The sequence below is a fragment of the Monodelphis domestica genome, chromosome 5 (genome assembly GCF_027887165.1).
Source record: "Monodelphis domestica isolate mMonDom1 chromosome 5, mMonDom1.pri, whole genome shotgun sequence".
Lineage (NCBI taxonomy): Eukaryota > Metazoa > Chordata > Mammalia > Didelphimorphia > Didelphidae > Monodelphis > Monodelphis domestica.
The window spans coordinates 227,498,749-227,519,800 of NC_077231.1; the positions used below are offsets into that span (position 1 = coordinate 227,498,749).

The 21,052-nt window shown below is 39.0% G+C and overlaps 1 protein-coding gene across 2 annotated transcripts; it reads right to left on the minus strand.

The window, feature by feature from the left end:
• Nucleotides 1-9,561: 9,561 nt before the first annotated feature.
• On the minus strand, nt 9,562-20,525 carry LOC100017544 (GTPase IMAP family member 9-like). Of its 2 annotated transcripts, XM_016426241.2 has the most exons (3): nt 20,427-20,525; nt 17,737-17,769; nt 9,562-10,743 (listed from the first exon to the last, which is right to left on the minus strand). In XM_016426241.2, exons 2-3 carry the CDS (start codon nt 17,767-17,769, stop codon nt 9,835-9,837), a joined length of 942 nt encoding a protein of 313 aa, XP_016281727.1. In that variant the 5' UTR covers nt 20,427-20,525; the 3' UTR covers nt 9,562-9,834. The 2 variants fall into 2 exon arrangements, with proteins under 2 accessions (XP_016281727.1, XP_056655877.1); XM_056799899.1 differs by lacking the exon at nt 20,427-20,525 and having other exon boundaries at nt 17,737-18,311.
• Nucleotides 20,526-21,052: the final 527 nt, after the last annotated feature.

The window sequence follows — 21,052 nt, forward strand, 5'->3', positions numbered from 1 at the left end:
GAGGAAAAGTACTCCAATTGGGCTACTGGGCAGAGGGGTAGGTGAAATGAGAAATATCCTCAGGTCCATGGAAAGGGGGAGAAGAACAGTTCCTCTCTGAGTCCCTCTAGCTTTCTAGTAACAAACTCTGGTGGGCAACTACAGACCTGATAACAGAGAGGGCTCTGTTTGCTCTTTTTGGCACATATACCATAGGCTTGCTATCATGGGGCTAGGACATGAGAGAAGAGAGAAAACATTGTTTTTCCCATGATTTGTAATAAGAAAGCTTCAGTTGCTTCTATCCAAATATTGCATGTTCTTGATTTTAAATATATGCTTTTAATCACATTGAAGAAGAGTTGTTGCATGTTTGCTTTTTAGGAGTTTTATATAAATAAGTAGAGAATTTTATCAAATGCTTTTTCTGCTTCTATCTATGTCATCTTAGTTGAATAATTTAATTTCTTCAAATTTCAGTTTCCATGACCTCTGAGATCCCTTTCAACTCTAACTTATAATCCTATAAATAATTATGTGGACTCCTTTACCTTAGTTGTTTATGTGATTACTTATGCTATTTTCCTTATTTAGTTTAAATACAAATACCATAATTTTAATTTAAATCCTTTCTTTCTTTTTTTTTGCTATTTCCTTCTTGAGCTCATTTTATTTTATTTTTTTAAACTTTTAAGCGTTTATTTTATTTGGTCATTTTCCAACATTATTCATTAGAAACAAAGATCACCTTTTTTTTTTCCTCTCCCCCTCCTCCCCACCCCTCCTATATTCCTCAGGGTATCACATGCTTCCTCAACCGAGCCCATTTCCATGCTATTGGTTTCCATAGTAGGGTGTTCACAAAAGGACAAAAGGAATTAAGGAGAAGAGAGAGAGGTGGGTATAGGATTTCTCCCGCCTGGCCTGTGCCAGGGTGAGTTCAAAGTCCTCCACCAAAGAGGTCTCTGAAGAACATAAGAGGCTTTCTAGAGGATAGTGTTTGGAAGGTAAAGGAGAAAGAGTCATCCTAAACTCCAAGAGAACTCAGAAAAGATGCCTCACCTGAACTAGGTTACTAGGCTTCCTCCAGTATGGTATCAAGGAAAACTCACTGCTAAACCAGACAATAACTGCCACCACACCAGGATGCCAAGATGCTCAGCAAGCTGCCATCAGCCACCTCTCCGCCACCAAAGAGGCTGGAGAGAGGAAGTGACGCGAAATATATAGATGGTTTTACATCACTTTCCTGTGTCTCACATGTACCAATGATATCTTGGGTTTGACTTAGGACAGTCCAGGGGTCTGTCAGTTGTTTCTGATTTGTCATTTGCTAGCACATGTCTGTCATAGGCCATCCTCCTAAATACTTAATCCTTAAGTATGGGTGTAGACATTCCTGATTTTGTTAAAGTAGGGTGGATTAATCTAAAATTCACAGCACTAAAAGACTGTCTGCCCTTTTACCCAGCCATAGCACTGCTGGGTTTATACCCCAAAGAGATAATAAGGAAAAAGACTTGTACAAGAATATTCATAGCTGTGCTCTTTTGTGGTGGCAAAAAATTGGAAAATGAGGGGATGCCCTCCAATTGGGGAATGGCTGAACAAATTGTGGTATCTGTTGGTGATGGAATACTATTATGCTAAAAGGAATAATGAACTGGAGGAATTCCATATGAACTGGAATAACCTCTAGGAATTGATGCAGAGTGAAAGGAGCAGAACCAGGAGAACATTGTACACAGAGACTGATACACTGTGGTAGTAGTGGTAGTCTCTCGGTGACCGAGAATGACAATTGTCTTTGTGCATGATCATCTATTGATGTACCCTCATGTGGCTTTGGAGTCCAAAGGCTGAGGCACAGAGTGTGTGGCACATGGGGCCTGGGACGCCAGTTGTTACGGGAGGTGTGGTTGTGGCCTGGTGTCAGAGTTCATGCGCAGCAGCAAGACGTCGATGTCGTTCATCTTCAAAGGTGGCGGCGGCATGGTGAATGTGGGTTTGCCAGCTGCTTCTGTCAGAGGCAGCGAGTTCTAGTTGCTTTGGTGTCATGCCAGCCCACTTCAAGTTGGACTTTAGCTGATCCTTGAATCTTTTCTTTGGTCAGCCTTGTTTCCTGAGTCCAGCTGACAGTTCACCATACAATCCCTGTCTTGGTATTCGCTGTGGGTCCATGCGGATGACGTGTCCAGACTATCGTAGCTGGGTTCTGAGGATCATGACTTCGATGCTGGTGGAGTTGGCTCTGTCGAGGACTTCCTGATTGGTGATTCGGTCCTGCCATTGGATCCTCATGATTGACTGGAGAGAGCGTTGGTGGAATTGCTCCAGCTGTTTCATGTGTTTCATGTGCTTCCGGTACAGTGTCCATGTCTCAAAACCATACAGGAGTGAGCTGAGGACCACTGCATTATACACTTTGAGCTTCATCGCAGTGCTTACACCTCTGTGTTGGAGGACTTTGCCGTGCAGCCGCCCAAGTGCCTGGCTGGCCTTTTGAATCCTGGCATTAATCTCATGGTCTAGGGACCCGTCGTTGGTGATGGTGCTGCCCAGGTACTTGAAAGTGTTGACGTTAGAAAGCTGCGTGCTGTCGATTCAATTACATTCAATTACAATGAATTAAACCATATCTTCTCCTAATCAACTTACTTTCTACTAGGGCTTTTAGAGTACCTTGGTTTCTAATGGCTTTGTGTTGTTTGGAATTGACTTGGTTTCTAGATCTTGATAAGGGTCACCAGGATTAACCTGATAAAGCAAAAACATATCTTGTGGATGCTTCTGCAAGAAAGTGTCAACATGAAATCTGGACACCTCAATTTTACCCCTGCCCATTGAGAAACCCCAGCACCAGGCACAACTGTTTTGGGCTGAACTATAGACCTTGGACCATTTGGGGACTCTAGTTTGAGTCAGATTTGTAAATATAGTCAAAATGGAGAGTGCCTTTATTTGTTTTAGAAGCTTCTTCCATTGTATTTAAAGTCCCCTCTCAGGAAGCCCTGCTCTTAAATTTACCTTTCCCTTTATAATTGTTATAGTTGACCCCTCCCTGATACCCCTGAGGCTAGCTGCAGACCTCTTTGGAGCCTGTTTGCTGGTAGTCTATGAAGAATCCCTGTACCTAGTTCTCCAGAGGGTATAAAAGGCCCCCAAGTTCTGTCCCTCTTCAGAGCTATCATCTCAAGTGGTGATCCTCCCAGGGATACTGTACCCAGAGTCCCAGGGTGTAGGCCCTGTGAACATTTTTGGTGCTGGGCTCTGGATGCGGTCAAAATATTGGACCTATCCTGTTCCTGATTAAAGATTTGGATTTTCTGACTACTTTAGTAGTTCTGTGTTATTTCCAAGTTAACAGAAGTTAAGTCAGCCTGAGTGGCTGCCAAAGCTCTACAAATAACCTCAAGGCTACCTCCTTCAACCTCATCAAAGTCTTGTCCTGGTCAGCATTCCAAATTGCTGAAGAACATTCCAAATTGTTTACAAATATCTCTTGTTGCTGAATAGAAGTTTTTCTTTTGTTGCTCAATCTAAGAGACTTCTTCCCCATTTTCTTAAAACACTATAAAAATCTGTTACCTACTTTTCCTTTTCAAACTTCATCTTTGTTCCAAGTTCTAACACACATGCCTTTAAAAAAAAACTCTCAATGGAATCAGCATCTTTGTTTTAGATTCATGTTTGCTCTTTGGTTTTATTCAGAGTTAACAAACTTGTGCTTAACAGGAAAAATCAGTATTCAGGTGGAACTAAGTTTTTAAGATGAAGAAAAATGGTTTTTAAAGTTACAGGGGAGGGACAGCTAGGTGGCTTAGTGGATGGAGGCAAGCCTGGAGATAGAAGGTTCTGGGTTTAAATCTGGCCTTAGATACTTCCTAGATGTATAGCCCTGGACATGACCCTTAGCTCCAGTTGCCTAATGCTCACCACTCTTCTGCCTTGGAACTAATATTTATTATTGATTCTAAAACAGAAAGTAAGAGTTTTTTTTTTTTTAAGAAATTACAGGGGAGTGGAGATGTGAAATTTATTGTAAAACAAAAGAGATTTATATAAATTATGGCTCTATGCCATCAGATCTTGTGGAGTCAAGGAATAAGGAAGTGAAATAAGTGAGTATATTGGTCGTGTTCTTCTCTGTATCTATTAGGCTGTAGGCCAGTCTGTCAGGCCTACTCATTCAACTGACAGGAAACACAATCTGACTGCTTTCTTTATGAAAAGTATTTGGATTTATTAAAGTCTTTCAAACAGGGAAAGGAAGGAGGGCCAGGAATAGGTTTCCCTACTTCTAGATCTCTAAATCTCCTCCTTCCAAACCTAAGAGATCCTTGAGGATCTATTCTTCTGTTCTTGATACTAACTTACAACTACACTCTCTGTCTGTTACCCAAAATTTCCTATCTATCTTCCTAAACTTCTGGTCCTCCAAATATTTATGGTGGATGAGAAATAGTTTGGTCAGAGTACATGTGGGTGAGGTAATCAATGAATTCAACCTGGAAGGCTTCAACCATAACTCCAAGGCAGACAGGTCTCTTGGCTCTGGTTGGCTTTCCTCAGCAAGATGAAATCTCCAAGTCAACTGGAACCCAGGAACTGGTTGATATGTAAAGGTTGATAGGCACTGGGAAATCCAAGTGGGTCAGATAACTATCTCAGGGATGAGCTGGATGATGGAGAAATTTCAGGATCTGGGGAAATAGTTTTTCCCCCAGAAACAACAGGTCCTCCACACAGGAAGTACTCCCTCCAACCTCTCAAAGAGAAAGGAACACTCCCCTCTCGCTGTCATTCTCAGTCTCCCTTAAACACTTTTCCCACACTTTCCTTTTCCCTGCCTCCACTCATGAACCACCCATCTATGTAGTGTCAATCATAAACCTCTGCAAAAAGCTTTTCCCTGTCTTCCTATTTCTTCACTACCCCTTTGTGGTGATTAAAACTCCAATTTGGGGGGGGGAATAAGTTTTGTCATCTCCACATCAATAACTTACCTTGTTTTCTTTGCCACATAATTATTCTACAGTCTAACCCCCCAAATAATAAAGAGCTACTGTTACTACGCTATACTTAGTTTAACTTGCCTATGCTAGGGACCTGAACAAAGGAAAGGAGGAGGACAAGGAGTTACAACAAATTGTTACAAAGTTTAAACTCAACAACATTTGCATACTCAAAACAACTTAGAAATGTGAATATTATGATCTCTATCAATACAAAATGCAATACAATTCAAAAGTTAAACATTCCAATAAACTCTTCAAAAACAATTTGCTATCAAACCCTTAGTACTGCTTAGCTAATAGACAAACACAATCTTATCTATCTATATCTATATCTATATAAATGTATAAATCTAGAAGAAAACTAGATAAACTTAGAATAAAATCAGTGGATAATAAGCTTTCACAAAAAAAACACAATCTAATTTTTAAAACTGACTTATGCAAAATACATTTTAAACGATCTAATCTGAATAATTCCAAACAAAGTCTTTCTATTCTACATGCTATTGCTAATACATTTAAACAAATTTTCTACATTAAACTTTAAACTAAGTATCCTATCCTATTATTCTAACTATACACATCCTTTTTACATAATCGGTACAGATATTACATATTTATATATACATATTTGTGTTATATATGTGCATGTGTACAAATTTGTAAAACTTCTGCATTTGAGCAACTATAAACATCTCTTTTACATATATACATAATGTACAGAAGAAAACCTATATTATATGTAAATATATGTATATCACTTATATTATATTACAATATATTATAGTATAAATATTACAGTTATTTACAGAGCTATATACATATGTGTGTATGACATTCAGTGTATGTACCTATTGCATCATTGACATTATTTCCTCTCTGTTCCCTGATATTACCTAAATAAAATATCTCAAACAGACCTTCTATCTAGGTAAGACCTTATGGATTTAATACATAACTATACTTAATTTATTATTTTATTTTACTCTTTCCCAAAACATCCATTTATTTATATGGATATTTGTATAAAAACAGATTTCATAACAATTAGTGGAATATGTACCATATGTAAGCTTGTTGGATGTATCATACTTACTTTTCAGATTTTTCCTCTTTTCGTCTTATCTGATGAATCTCTTCTTTCTTGAATGTATATCCTGTTGCATGCAACTACATATGAAAGTGTTTTTTTGGGTTTTATGATGCATTTCATCTTACAGTCTCTATCTAGAGTCCTTGACTGATCCTCTTCTCTACATAATCATTAAAGACTCTGCCATCCTGGCATTTAGCTGCTCTCTCCTTACTGCTGTTAAGTTCTGTTTTCAAGCTTTTCCTCTGGGCTGCTTTTAACTCCTCTTCCTCTCATTCATCCTCTCCTTATGAACTTTTTGCCGCTTATCTTATTTGCCTGATGAAACTTTCATTTTTCTTCTAAGCAATCATTTTCTATCTCATCTCTTTCTTCTCCTAAATCTATCTCTCTCTGTTTCTCTTTCTCCTTCTCTACTGTGAGCAACATTCACATGGGAACAGTGTACCCAAAGTTCTTTCTCTAAGATTTTGATAGCTGTAGGTGTTGTTAAAATTACCCTAAAAGGTCCATTCCAACTTTCCTGTGTTGCTGATGTTTTAGCAAAGTTCTTAATATATACTAAGTCTCTTGGTTTTATATTGTGACATGAAAAGTCTAAAGGCCCAGATTGCTGCAATAGTCCCATCTCATGAAGCTCTTTTAGCCTGTTTTGTAATGCTGTTATATAAGAAGCTACCTTAAAATCTCCTCCCAGCATGGAGTCATAAGCTTGTTTACACATTTTATCTTGTAATGGAGCATGGCCATATAATATTTCAAAAGCAGAGATATGTAAATCTGCACTAGGGCGAGTACAAAGGTAGAACAGAGCAAGAGGAAGGATTTCTGGTCACTTCAATTGAGTCTCTGAGCAGAGTCTTCCAATTATGGTCTTTAACTCTCTGTTCAATCTCTTGACCTGACCAGAGATCTGTGAATGTTAAGGAGTATGAAAACTAGCTGTTATCCCCAAATTTTCAAAAACCCTACATAAAACTTCCTGCATAAAGTGTGTTCCACTGTCCGAGTCAATAACACATGGGACACCAAAACGAGGAATTATTTCCTTAAGTAACACCTTTATTACAAACCCTGCTGTTTTTTTAGCTGATGGAAATGCTTCTGGTCAATGAGAGTATTTATATTTTCTAGCTTTAGTCATATACATATAATTTATTTGTAGACTTTCAAAAGGAGTGTAAGCTAAAGGTCTACCACCTAAACCTTTCTTTTTAAACACCCTTTGATTGAATTTCATACAGATTGAACATTTTCCATAGACTCTATTTGCAACAGATGTTATTCCTGGTGCAATCCAATTTCTTTTTACACTAACAATCCTTGGGTTCCAAAGTGTCTTTTACCTTGGATGGAATTGCAAATATGGTAATAGAACTGCTTTGATAAGATAGGCTTTCCTGTGTCTGACAGCCATATTCCATTAGTTTCCTTAGCTCCAAATTTGTCTTTCCATACCTGAACCTCCATCTTGATAAGCTGACTCAATGACTGAGAGATTCATGACATAGGCTGGAGCTCTTCGGGCTATAAATCTGGCTGTGATGATGGCTCCGTTATTACCCTTGGACACAGAATCTTTCCCATAGCCATGTGTTTTACAGTCAATCACGGAAATTTGCTTTGGCTTTTGTATGGCATCTAGAAACTCTGTAATTATCTTTGCATGGGCTATTTGTTTGCCTCCAGATGTTATAAAGCCCCGATTTTTCCATTTCCCAAGGATCTCCTTTGTGTAAGCACAGTGCTAAGTAAGCTCTCTCCATGGGAGATGTAAAAGTCAATGAAAAGTACTTTCTGTCCTTATTGAGCTTTAAGGGCAAATACAACACACCCACAACTGTAAGCACACTCACTAACACATAATTATAATATTAGAAGTATAATTAATGGTACTTAAAAGGAAAGGGAAAGAGGGAACAAGCAAAAAGGACAAGAATTTAAGTGTCAGACATCATGCTAAGTGCTATACAGATATTATCTGTTGGGGCAGTTAGATAGCACAGAGGGCTGGATCTAGAGTTTGGAGGTATTGGGTTCAAATGTGACCAAAAAATTTCCTAGGTGTGTGACCCTGGGCAAATTGCCTTGTCCTTACCTCTCTTCTGACTTAGAATTGATACAAAGAAAGAAGATGAGTTTTCTTTAATTGTTTTATTAAAAGAAGTACAAAGTATTCTTCATAGTCTCATGAAGGAAAGACTATTTCTAGAAATAAGGCTTCATAAAGTAGGTGTATCTGAGCTGGATTTTGCGAGATGGTCAGGACCACTTTCCTTCCTAACCCCTCATAGAGCCAATTATTCCATAGTCAAGAGAGATTGTAATAATTTCAAGGGATCTTAGAGGACAAGTAGTCCAACTCCTTGATTTATGGATGAAAACATTGAAGGTTAAACAGGTCTAGGGGCTTACTAAGATGCACAGCAAGACTATGTCCATATTTGGCACTTGATCATATTTATTTTTTTTGCTTCCTTCTATTAAATTATGATTTTATTCCCACTAGACCTAGTATTCATCTTTTAAATGAATCTAGATGACCCTTAAGTTTCTTTCAGCTCTGCTTCTGACCCTATGAAACTCTGCTTACTTATGTCCTCCATTGTTTCTTCCATGTATATCATGTCTCCTCAGTTCGACTGGAGGTACCTAGAGGACAATGCCTGTGTCATAGCTTTCTTTCTCTGTCCATCACATGGCTTATCATAAAGCCTTGCTGTAGAAGGGTTATAAGAAAAAGTTGTTACGTACGAAAGTATGTAAGTTTGCAGAAAGAAGTGACATGAGACCAGCAGGAAGATCCTGGAACTTTGAAGGAAGAGTTAGACTGGTACTGAGGCTGTTAGCTGTTCTGTCTCTGGAGATATCTAGAGATGATGGCTACATTTCCTTAGTGGCTGATCATATCCTTGTTCCTGTCCTGCTTGCTGTCTTGTTTGCTGTATTTCATCGATACACAACCTGGTGATCCTGACCAAACATCTGCAGTGATGGTAAGACCAGGCCTGGGCCCTTTTGGATCTAGGACCTTCCCTGGGCCCTATCAGGCTTCCATAGATCCTTTCCTTAAAACCAGCTAAAGGGGTTTAGTTGTAGTCTAGCCAAGGACAGGGACTGGGGATTTAGGTAGTGAGGAGAGGATTAGTGTAGGAAAATTACTCTAAAGGAATCTCTGTGAAGAGACATTAGATCCTGGGGTATGTTGAAAAATTAGCTTTAGGTTATCTCATACTCTTCTACCCTATTCTTTTATTAAACCTACTTTCCCATTTCATGGAGTGATCTGTATGTGTAGTCTCAGACCAGGCTTTACCTGGCTGGGATTTGTTGGCCTTCCAAAACCACAAAAAATCTTCTGATACTGACCCAACATAATTTATCCCTACACATCCCCAAACTCCCTTTCCTTTTTACAGAAGACATTCAGTTCTCTTGAAATGAAATGAAGCAAAGTAGCATTATCAAATCTACAAGGCCAAAGAAAAATACTTTTTATTCAGCAGTTTTGTTTTGCACAGTAATTGAGAAAAAAGGAAGTTTGATGTAAGAGAAAGATCTATATACTGGGACCCATGCATAGTTTTCCTTGCCTGAAAATCCTTTATCTTTGAGTAACATAATGGGAATTAGGACTCAATTCTATCTATTTCATAAGTTCACAGTTCTGTAAATCCAAGATATCAATATTTATGAAGAAATTAATGGAAACTAAATAAAAAAATAAACAAACCAGGCAAACCATCATTTCTTGAACCAACCAGAAATTTTACAAATCAAATCCTTTACAAACTGAACAACTTGTTCAAATACAGTCCTCTCAGCCTCTGCATTTATATTTTTCATTTTTTCTTCATACTCCCTCTCAACCTTTTTTATTCTTTCTTGCTTTTCCCTTATTTGCTCTTCTGTGAGAGAAGATTCATTAGCATATTCTTGTTCTATAATTTGTATTTCATCATCTCTTTCTTGGGTATAGATTTCCTTCAGGGCCCTCCTTCTTCTTTTTAGTGCCTCATTAGTTTTCTCATATATTTTATCCGAAAAATGCTTTCCTTTATTATTCTGCATCATTTTCTCAATCAGGTCCAGCAGCTCTTTCACTTGGACTTCTCTTTCGTTGCCCTCTGCTTTGTTATTGAAGGCATAGTATCTTCCACCACACTCATGGATAAGACTTTGAAGGTCTTCAGATTCTTTTAAAAAGTTGTCTAATTTCTCATTCTTCAAGTCATCTTTCCGTGTGAACAAGATGATCATGTAATTCATGGCCAACTTCCCAAAGAGTGCCTTAATCAAAGAGACAGAATGTTTTTCTTCCTTAGTGTATCGACCCAGTTGCAGAACCAGAATGATGGCATGTGGCCCTGGACAGGAATAGATGACACAACGACTGATTTCATTGCAAGTGGTTTCTAAGCTTTTCTTTGTGTCAAACAGCCCAGGTGTATCAACAACAAGAAAACCTTTCCCTTTCCAGGATGCAACTTCTTTCTGGCAGGTCTTGGTCGTAGAATTTGCTGATACACCAGATGCAAAAAGTTCCTTCCCAAGGAGAGTGTTCCCTGTTGCACTTTTCCCATGTCCAGTTTTCCCAACCAGGACTATCCTAGGAACATTGGCCTCATCAACATCCATGACTCCATCAGGGGACTGTGGGGGAAAATTCAAACAATTCAGAACTCTGTATGACGGTCAACAAATATGGAAGGGAAATAAAGAAGAAAAGTTATTGAAAACAAGATAGTCATTTGCAAAGACTTTTGATGCTTATCTGGCCTAAAGTCCTAGAACTCCAGAATTGTACACAGGCCACAGTTGACTTTTGAATTAATGTTAAGAGAAGCAGACCAAGTTAAAACATAATTTTCTCATTTAGGTTTGGGACCAAATGTTTAGAGATAAACATTGAATTATAACCATTAAATATTAGTGAAGGAGGCACTCAATGGCCCAGTTTCTTTTTTTTTTAAACTTACTATTTCATTTAATTATAGTATTTAGTCATTTGAAAGAGACAGTATGGTATAGTGGATAGGGTCTCACTTTGGGGCATATCCTGGGTTCTAACTTTGTCATCACTAACATGTGCTTTCTGAGTAATCCTGGGCAAATTCTTTAAACTTTTAGTTCTGTAGCCAAATCTGTAACACTGAGAGGTGCAAAAAAAAAAAGTGCTAATTTGCTTTGGTAGACAGAACTATTGCAATAGCATTCTCACTTCTCTACTTCAAGTCTCTCACCACACCATCTTTCCACTTGGCTCTCAGTGATCTTCTCATAACCAAAGTCCAACCATGTTACTCTCTCCTACTTATAAAATCCCAGTATCTCCCTATTACTTCTAGCATCAAATCTAAATTCCTCTTTGGGGAATTTGAAGCCATTCATATCCTCGCTCCTTCCTACTTTCTACTAAAAACCTTATTCCTCTCTGCAATCCAGTGACACTGGCCTTCTGGCTGTTCCCTTACACAAAAGACTCTACCTCCATACTCTGTAAATTTCCCTCTCTGTCCCTAATTCTTGGAATTCTCTCTCCTTTCATCTACTGGTTTGTGTGCATTCATTCAAGTCTCAGCTAAAATCCTACTCTGTTCAAGATGTCTTTCTCAGTTCTTAACCTATACTCCCTTCCCTCTGAAATGATCTCCCATATATGCCATAAATATCATTTGACAGTTGCTTGCCTGTTATCTCCTTCAGCAGATCGTGAATTCCTAGAGGGCAGGGAGTGATTTTGCCTCTCTTTGTATCCCTAGAACTATCTGATACCTACTAGGTACTGTCAACATGGAATCTAGAAACCCCAAATTTGTAACCTAGCAAGATCTGATGAACCCCAAGTTTTAGGACTAGCTTGTAAATTGGAGACCCCAAAGCTTGTACTTGTTCCCTGTTCCTGTAAGAATCCATCCTGAAGGGAATCTCAGGCTAGCAGTTTCAGACTGAATAATGGACCCTATTGTATCGGAGACCCTTTCCCAAGAAGACACATACCTAGGCAGAGACCACCCTTTCGGTATCCATTGTAAGCAGCCCCTTCCCTTAGACCCTAGCCTCTCCAAGCTTGATTGTATTCTGTCAGTATAGTTTGAACACTCCCATATCCTTGTAACCATGGTAATGTCAACCATTCATATTTCCCAGTCCCTTGGTTTCCCAAATTCTTTTGTTCCTTGGAGTTGTCATCTAGAGCAGCAGCTCTCCCAGGGTTAATATCCCCAGCATCCAGAGTGTAAACCCTGTAAAAGTTGTGGCGCCAAACTCTGAGTAAAGGGCCAAATATTGGACTTATCCCTTTCCCGATTAAAGACTTGGATTTTCTGACTACTTTGGTAGTTCTGCCTTATTTTTATATTAACAGTACTTAATGTTTCTTGACTTAACTTGACAAAAACTTACCTTTGTTAGTGAAATCATAGGTCTAGTAACTGCCCATATCTCACTTAGTCATTCATTCAATTTTTATGCTTAAATGGTTTTAATTTATTTTAAGAAGTTTGTTCATCTACTACTTGGGATAATGTTATGGTTTGAATATAAGACTGGTATAGGAAGAACTGGGGTTTCAAAACTGGCTGACTTTCTCTGTTCATATCTCTTGATTGATCTTGGCAAACACCTACAATTTAGGCTGCTTGTTTCAGTGGTGTCTAACTCTTCATGACCCCACTTGGGGTTTTCTTGACAAAGACACTGAAGTGGTTTTCCATTTTCTTCACTTGCTCATTTTGCAGATGAAAAAACTGAAGCAAACAAAATCAAGTGACTTGCCCAGGATCACACAGCTAGTATGTGTCTGATGCCAGATTGAAACAAATCTCTTTTTACTATATTCCTATAGTTACAGTTGATTTGGGTTCAGCAATTGGCTTGTTTGTTTCTCTTTAAGTCTCCATGCTTCCAACAGAGTGCTAGTTTTCCCTTGATCAGGTCCAGCAGTAGTGGTGAGTATCCCCGCCTGTCACGTGGGAGACCGGGGTTCAATTCCCCGACAGGGAGCCATGAGAGAGGCCCTTTGAAACAATCTCTGGCTAGGAGGCTCTTTGAGGAAGAATGCTGGCCTGGTGTCATTAGAATCCTTGCTTAGACGGATTTTGTGGTGAGTAATAAAAATCTCACTGATTTCTCTCTTAAGACTCAGGTCTAAGACATATTGACTTAAGGCCCTTCATACTTATTCCTTTCTTATTCTCTCTCTTTCTTTGATTAATCATTGTATTATTAATTAAAATCTCTATAAAACCCAGTTGACTTGGGCATATTCATAATTGTTTCCCTTTCCCTGGCTTCACCAAAATTTAATTGTTACACAGGGAAGGAAGTCCCTCACTATGTCTTCCAAGTTGCCCAGCTAGATTGTCCTTTGTCAAAACTGGAGAGTGGGAAAATTTCTTCCTAGTGTTCTCCCACTTCAACTTACTAGTTTTATATATAAGCATTACTGATCTCAGAGCCTAGATCTCATCCTCCTTTGTCCTCTCAATTTAGTACAATTCCCTCCCTCCCCACCTATTAACATTTCCCTGCCTCCTGTCCTATTCTTGAGTCTTCTGCTAATTGTCTGTCTTTTGAATCTCTGGTAAAAATAATTCCTACTGAGTTATTAATGGTTGTTGTTTGTTGTGTCTGACTCTTCATGAAGTCCATAGGGTTTTCTTAGCGAACATACTGGAATGGTTTGTCATTTCCTTTTCTAGCGTGTCCCTATTTTACAACTGAAGAAATAATGGGGGGAAATAGGATGTAAGTGACTTTCTAGGATCATACAGCTAAGTAAGTATCTCAGGTCATATTTGAACTGTTAAAAGTATATATAATTTTGGATAGGGGAAGGAAAGTAATACAGTGGAAAAAACATAAATATTGAGTTTATTTAACATAGAAGGGATGAAGGAAAGGAAAATGGGAAAGGGTGACATCTGAATTCTTTTACCCATTAAATAACCAATATCTGACTTACACTAGACTAAAACCTGAGTTATTCAAAGGCAAGTCCAACAGGGTAGCAGTATCTCACAGAGTCCTTGGTGAGTCAGAAACGGGAATTCCAGGTGTAATGTCCACAAATGGTCTCTTCCAAGTAGATATTCCACTCTTCAGTCACTGTCCAGCTGTATAAATGGAGATTTTGAACCCTAGACTTCAATCCCCAGAAGTCCTGGGTATTTCCCAGAATTCCCTATAATCTCACTTGAGTCCCCACATAGGTGAGATCACAATTCATATTTAACTGGCTGTAAAGCCTCCCTCTCTCTCTGTCATTGCAATGATGTAGTAAGTTTAGTGGTAAGTTAAGCCGGGGATTTTGAATGGGCTAATCAACCATGGGCATGTGGTTATTATTTTGTATCCTTGATTTCTAATAATCCTTAATAAACCTCATAAAATATAATATTTTTATTATTAGATACTAATTTAAATTTTACACAGCAGAAGACTGAAGAATGACTCCACATCACAGCCAGTAGATATTAAAAAGGCCAGTGTCTTGATGGATAGGTTTCAAGATGGTTCACACATACACCTGTCTCCTTTCTCTCTCAGGTCCAGAGTGACAGTTAATCAACTGTCCCTAGGAATTCTGACCCAACCAGGCTCTGGAAGATTCTGATCTCAAGCTCCTGTCCATCATTCCTTGCACCCTTTATTTTCCATTGCTATAGAACTTGAGTCTTCCTAATTCTAAGTCCAATCAATACTGTATCCACTGTACCACCTAGCTGGGAAATAATAGTATAAAGTGTTACCATTCTCTTGGCCATTTGCATTACAATGACCAATGCATAGAAACGAAATGATCTGGTATAAAGGAACAAAATTTTAAGGATAGGATTTTCAGACACCAGAACAAGATAAGGAGACTCATTTTGGGAGGGAAGAGAAGAATTGTTAATGACTATCATCATACAGGAACGTGCCTGCATACTCTCTTTATGTGAAAGCTTGGCCATGACTCTGACTCATTTATTTTTGTTGCTAGATTGGAGAACACTTCAGCTATGCCAGATACCTGGCCATGACCCTATCTGGGTTCCATTCCTCTTGGGATCTTCCTGAAGCACAGTCTCCACAGATGGAGCTTCAAGTTCTCTTTGATAGGGAGCAAAAAATAATACCTCATATTTATATGATAATTGTAACTTTCCCAAATCTCTTCTACTTCAATTATTTTGTTTTAAACCTCATAACAACATTGTAAAGTAGGGAGAATATTAATTGTTAAGAAGAAGCTGAGAGAGGCTTATAGTAGTTAGAAACCACCAACAGCAATCCATTGCCTACAGAACACAGTCTAAAAGTAAAAGGTTTTGTTAGTCTGGTCCCAGAGGGCTTTTACATACTTCTCTGAAGAACTAAATTCCAGATATTTGGGCTCACAACCTAGGTGCCATCTTGAACTCCCCATTATCACTGGCAGTATCCAATCTGTTGCTAAGACTCTCTCTAGAACATCTCCTAAATGTCACCTTCTCTCTATTCACACAGCCATCACCCTATGGTAGGCTGTCATCTATCACCCAGCCCAGACCATTGCAATAGCCTTCTAATTAGTCTCCTGGCTTTAAGTGTCTCCCATCTCTAATCCTTCTTCCACTCCACTGCCAAAGAGATTTTCCAGAATTACAGGGCTAAGCATGTTACTCCCCTGCTAAATAAGCTCCAATGACTCCCTGTCACTTCCAGAATCAAATTTAAGACCCCCTCTTTGACACTGAAATCCCTTTTCAACCTGGCCCCTCCTTCCCATTCCAGGCTTCTTACATTTCACTCCACCAGATGGGCTCTGTGACTCAGTTTCTCTGGGCTTCTTTCTAACTGTTCCTCCAACAGGGTGCTCCTTCTCCTTTCCCCTTACCTTTTTACTGATTGTCCCTCAAGCCTAGAATGCTCTTCCTCCTCCCCAAAGCCTCTTGGCTTCCCTGGTTTTCTTTAAGATTCAGCTGAGATCTCATTTTCTGCAGAGCCTTCCCCAACTACCAATCCTCCAACCCTGCTGTGTTTCCTCTAAGATTATCTTCTATTCGCACCATTCATATCTTGTATGCACCCTTGCATGTTGTCTTTCCCATTAAAATGTGAGCTCCCAGGGTCAGAGATAATATTTAAAATTTTTGATTCATATGTCCAGAGCTTACACAGTGCCTGTAACATAGCAACTGTGCTCAGAAATGCTTATTGACTGATAGACTATCCCCCATGTGCTGTAGACCCCTACTCCTCCAAATGGCCTATTCTTTCCTGACCCCAATCCTTTACTCTTGTCATTCTTTACATCTAGACAATATTCTCCCCAGTTTTCATCTATTAGGATCCTACCCATCCTTTAAAGCTTAGCTCATATCCTTGAGATCATCTTTAGTCAGCTGGCTAGAGGTGATTTTGCATTCCACTGAACCACCCCGGAATTTTGAATATATCACTTGATTACTTTTTAGCCCACACCACCATTTATCTGTTATTTGTGAATATGCCACAGTCCTCTAAACTTCCGTGTCTTCATAGTCTATACAGTATGGGGGGGAGGCACCAAAGTCTCTAAGATCCCTTCCAGGTCTAAGTTTATAGATTGATGACACAAAATACTATCCCTTTATTTGGCAGATTAAGAAATTAACTTTGTTGAAGGAAAGTATTTTTTTCTGGTGGGGAGAGAATGAGGTGTGGAGTGGGAGGTGAGGCTCCTTTTGTTTCAAGATGATTCCTTCATTATTCATTCTTCTGATCTAAGGAGTTGACATTCTATTTAATGCAAAGAACATTTTCTGGAAAGAGTTTAATAAAGCCATTTACAAATATTATCTTATTTAATCCTTACAGTAACCATGAGAAGTAAGTGTAGTTAGTATGTCTATCTTAGCGAATAGGAAATTGAGGCAGGCAAAGGTTAAGTGACTTACCTAGGATAGCATAGCTTTCTAAGTATCTCAGGAGGATTTCAATTCAGGTCTTCCTGATTCTAGGTCCAAGTGCTCTAACCACCAAACCACTTACTTGACTGACTGCCACTAAGAAATTATTTTAAAAAATTGATCAAATGATGCATTAACTGAGAAGAGGACACTGAAAGGATGACACTTATGAGAGCTCAGTGTGGATAGCAGAGAAAAGAACAAGAAAAGAATCTTAATGCAGAGGCCCTTTATTTCTGAGGTTCCTTGGAAGGAGGGTTGAAAATGGACAGGGTGCAGTAGGAGACTGGAAGCACAGGAGGGGGTACTGGTGAAAGAAGGGCATGGAAGGGACCCAAGGGTCCTTAGAGACCCCTGACTTTTTAAAAAATTTGAACCGAAGCCAGAGGTAGTGATACTGTATTACATTCTATAAATTCTGAATTTTACAGTTTTGTTTTCCTTTGAAGTACACTCTGGTTTGCTATTGTCTTCTCAGAAATTTATTATTTTGCCTTTAAATATTGAATTTGGAAAAAGTTTCTTACACAGTAAAGTGGAATTTTGTTCTTTTACAGCAAAGTGTTCATGTCATGATGTGGGGAGACCTGGAAAAGAACATTCCATGTCCCTTCCTAGGCAGGAATCCCTAATCTCCATCTGTCTGGTGGCATTTTCAGGCAGCAGGAGGGAAGAACTGACTTTGATCTGTTCTAGGGTGCTTGAGGGAATTAAGAGAAGTGATACTCACTGAGATGCCAGGTTTATTTCCAGTAACATCCATCTTTGAGGTTTTAGTGGGGGAGAAAAAGAGAAATATTCAAATTTAGATAGCAAAACATTCATAATGCATCAGCAAATCTCTACTCCCCATATGATAACTGGGTGAGAAGTGCCTCCTCCATGAAGCCTTTGAAGAATACCTTCCCCAGGAGTGATCTCTGTCTCCTCTGACCTCTGTAGTCCTTATTGTCTGCTCTGAATGGGATCTATTTTGACTTCTCTTGTGGGCACATCTATATTTCATCTGCGTAAATCCTGCATTTCAAAGGCCCTTGAGGGCAGGGCCTGAGTCTTGTATATCTCCATGTTTCCCATCTTGCACTCCCACCAAACCTAGCACAGCGCTTTGCACATGTTGTTTGTAAACAACAAATGTGTGATTTGAGGAAAGCCTAGAAAGACTGCCTAAATTACAGTAAGCCAAGGGGAAAGGATTCCACATATCCTGGGCTTTCCGAGGCATGACCCCGTGGCCAAGGCTGCCTTCCTAGAGAAGTGACTGCTCCATGACCCAGATGGTTTCATCTTATTTGAAGATGACCTCTTTATCCATTGCCTTAAGAAAAGGCAATTTGTTGGCTGTAGGAAGGGTGGGTGGAAGGGAGGGAGGGAAATAAAGTGATTATTTTAACCAAAAGAAAAGAAAAGAAAAGAAAAGAAAAGAAAAGAAAAGAAAAGAAAAGAAAAGAAAAGAAAAGAAAAGAAAAGAAAAGAAAAGAAAAGAAAAAAGAAAAGGCAATTTTAAAAAACCTTTAACATAATTAACATGAACAAAGTAACTTTTTAACATTGTAAAGTGGATATTATTGTTTAAAGTTAAAGTGGAGCTTATTGTTTTCATCAAGTCTAGACAGAGGAGAGGCAAAGAGCAGAAAGCTCTTTGTGTTTTATATAACTAGGATTTCTGGTACATGGAGCAAATTTAATTAAATGGAGGAGTGGGGAGTAGAGGGAAGGGATGGTCTTAAGGTTTTTAGTACAAAGGATGCAGACATTATGGGAGCTTAGGATGGTGAGGACCTGGGAGGCCAGGGAATTTGAAGGGATTAAATGTGGAAGAGTTAAGAAGTAGAGAAGCCTGGGCTCTGAATGTTTTAAGGAAAGTGGAGAAAGTGTTAGAGGCTCATGGGAGACAATCCAAAGACCTGGACAACAATGAAATGAATTGCCAGGGGGAAAAGTGTTTGCGGAGTGATGGTGACAAGAGAAAAGCTCTGAAGGTATTATTGAGAAGCCAGAGTATGCCCACTTTCTCTACCCTGCTAAGTCTGTCAAACATTTGAGAGTATAAACAGCTAGATTTGGAGAAGGTATCAAGGAGTGTGATGACAGTCTTCAGGAGAAAGCTCTATGTGCTCAATGCAGAGGATACAAAGATAGTATGAAACAGTCCTGCCCTCAAGGAATTTGCAATCTAATTAATAATGTAGGTGTGCAAAGTTAACTTAAGTGACTCATGTTTAAACCTTGCTCAACCTTCCAGTACATATTGAACAGTCTCTAGGAACCCATGGTCTGAACGTAGCTTCTCCCCTATATTCTTAGACACGGGGAAACGTTGAGATTGGGTATAAAACCTCTTTCCTCATCAGAGTGTGTGTATTTGCATTCTTTGTCCATACATGGACATTCTTGACTCTGGTCCATAAAAGTTGTGTGTGGTTTGAAAAGATCACCAGCCTGGGTGGGCCAGTGATCTACCTTTCCTTATTTTTTGAGTGTGCCTTATTGATCAGGGCTGAATCAGTAATTCCTCTTTGACAAGGTCCATAGACTTTGAGATAAATATTTTTTTTCAAATCCCTTATTTTATTTTGGGGAAACAGAACATCAGAGATTTGAAGTGATTGGCCCAGTGTCACAGAGGCAATAAGTTATTGTGCTAAGATTTGAACTGAGGTCTTTTGACTCTAAGCCCAGGTCTCCCTTATCATGAGGGGAAATATCCCTTTAATCGAATATAATTGGTTTCCTTTCTAATCCTTTGAATTCTGTTTTATACATCTAATAGCATTATTCAGAGAAGGGGTCCATAGGCTTCACCTAACTGCTGAAGAGGACCATGACACATCATGTCACTCCACACACACATGCACACACGCACACACACATTCGCAACTACATACAAATACTAACATACATATGTAAACACATACACACACAAACACACTCTCATGCATAAACACATCTGTACCGGTTAAGATGAAATTGACTCCCTTTAATTTCAATAAGCATTAAGTGCCTAATATATCCCAGGCACTGAAGAGATCTAAACTAAAATGGAAAAGTCCTTGACAGTCAGGAACCTCTATGCTCCTAGGGAGCCAAAAAAGGGCACACAGAGAAGTAAATCCAACAATATAAAAGTTAAATACAAAATAATTGGTGAGGGACATTGAAGAAGAGCTGCTAAGAACGCCTTTTTAGAGGAGATAACATCCTAAGTGAGCTCTGAAGGCTTCAAGAGGGAATCTCTAAAAAGACAAAAGAAATTTCCCAAACTTGTCTATGGAACTATTTCTAATGCACACACTCCTAAATCTTTATCTCTTGAGTCAGATGACAAGGGACCCCCATCATTTACCCGACAATGTCTCCCCCAACCACTTACACCCTGACCAAGCTGGACCCCCACTCTAGGCTCTTAGATAAGCTTACCTTTTCCCTGAAGGTCTGAAACCACGGTGCCTGCAAAAAAGTTTTTAGGGGTTTGACTTTATTTGTCTGCAAAGGACTATTTTATCTCACTTCCTCCAGCAAAGGCAGCCATCCTCAGCACTAACCCCTGCAGGCCACAAAGAGTATATTACCACAGCTTTCATAATGAATAAAACAGAAACTATTCTTGATGACTCAGTGAGCACATCACCCTCATTCCAAATATCTCCTCCAGAAATTTATTCTGGTGATGAAATTCCCATTGCCAGAATTACCTATAGGACATAGTTTTAGAATTGGTGGAGACCTTAGGGATCATCTAACCTCCTTATTTTATAGACGAGAAAACTAAAGCATGGAAAGGCTTGATTCACATAATATTATTCATGAACTAAGTAGCAAAACTAGCATTGAAATCCACATCGTAGGGTTATGAATCCAGTGTGCTTTCTGTCAGATAAGGCATTATCTCCAGAGAAGCTCTGTAAAAATCATTCAGTGACATTAAGCTAATATTTATTGAAAGTGCCCTAAACCCACAGGTAAACCCAAAGAATTGAGGAATAGATAAACAATGCTGTTAATCTTCTTGCCATCCAACTCCTCCCTTCTGATCAGGTAGGATT

Coding starts and splice junctions, on each gene's coding strand:
- LOC100017544 (XM_016426241.2), bottom strand. CDS start 17,769: ATGGATGTTACTGGAAATAAACCTGGCATCTCA. Junction 10,744..17,736: donor GAAATAAACCTGGCATCTCA/GTGAGTATCACT, acceptor TTTCCCCCACAG/TCCCCTGATGGAGTCATGGA.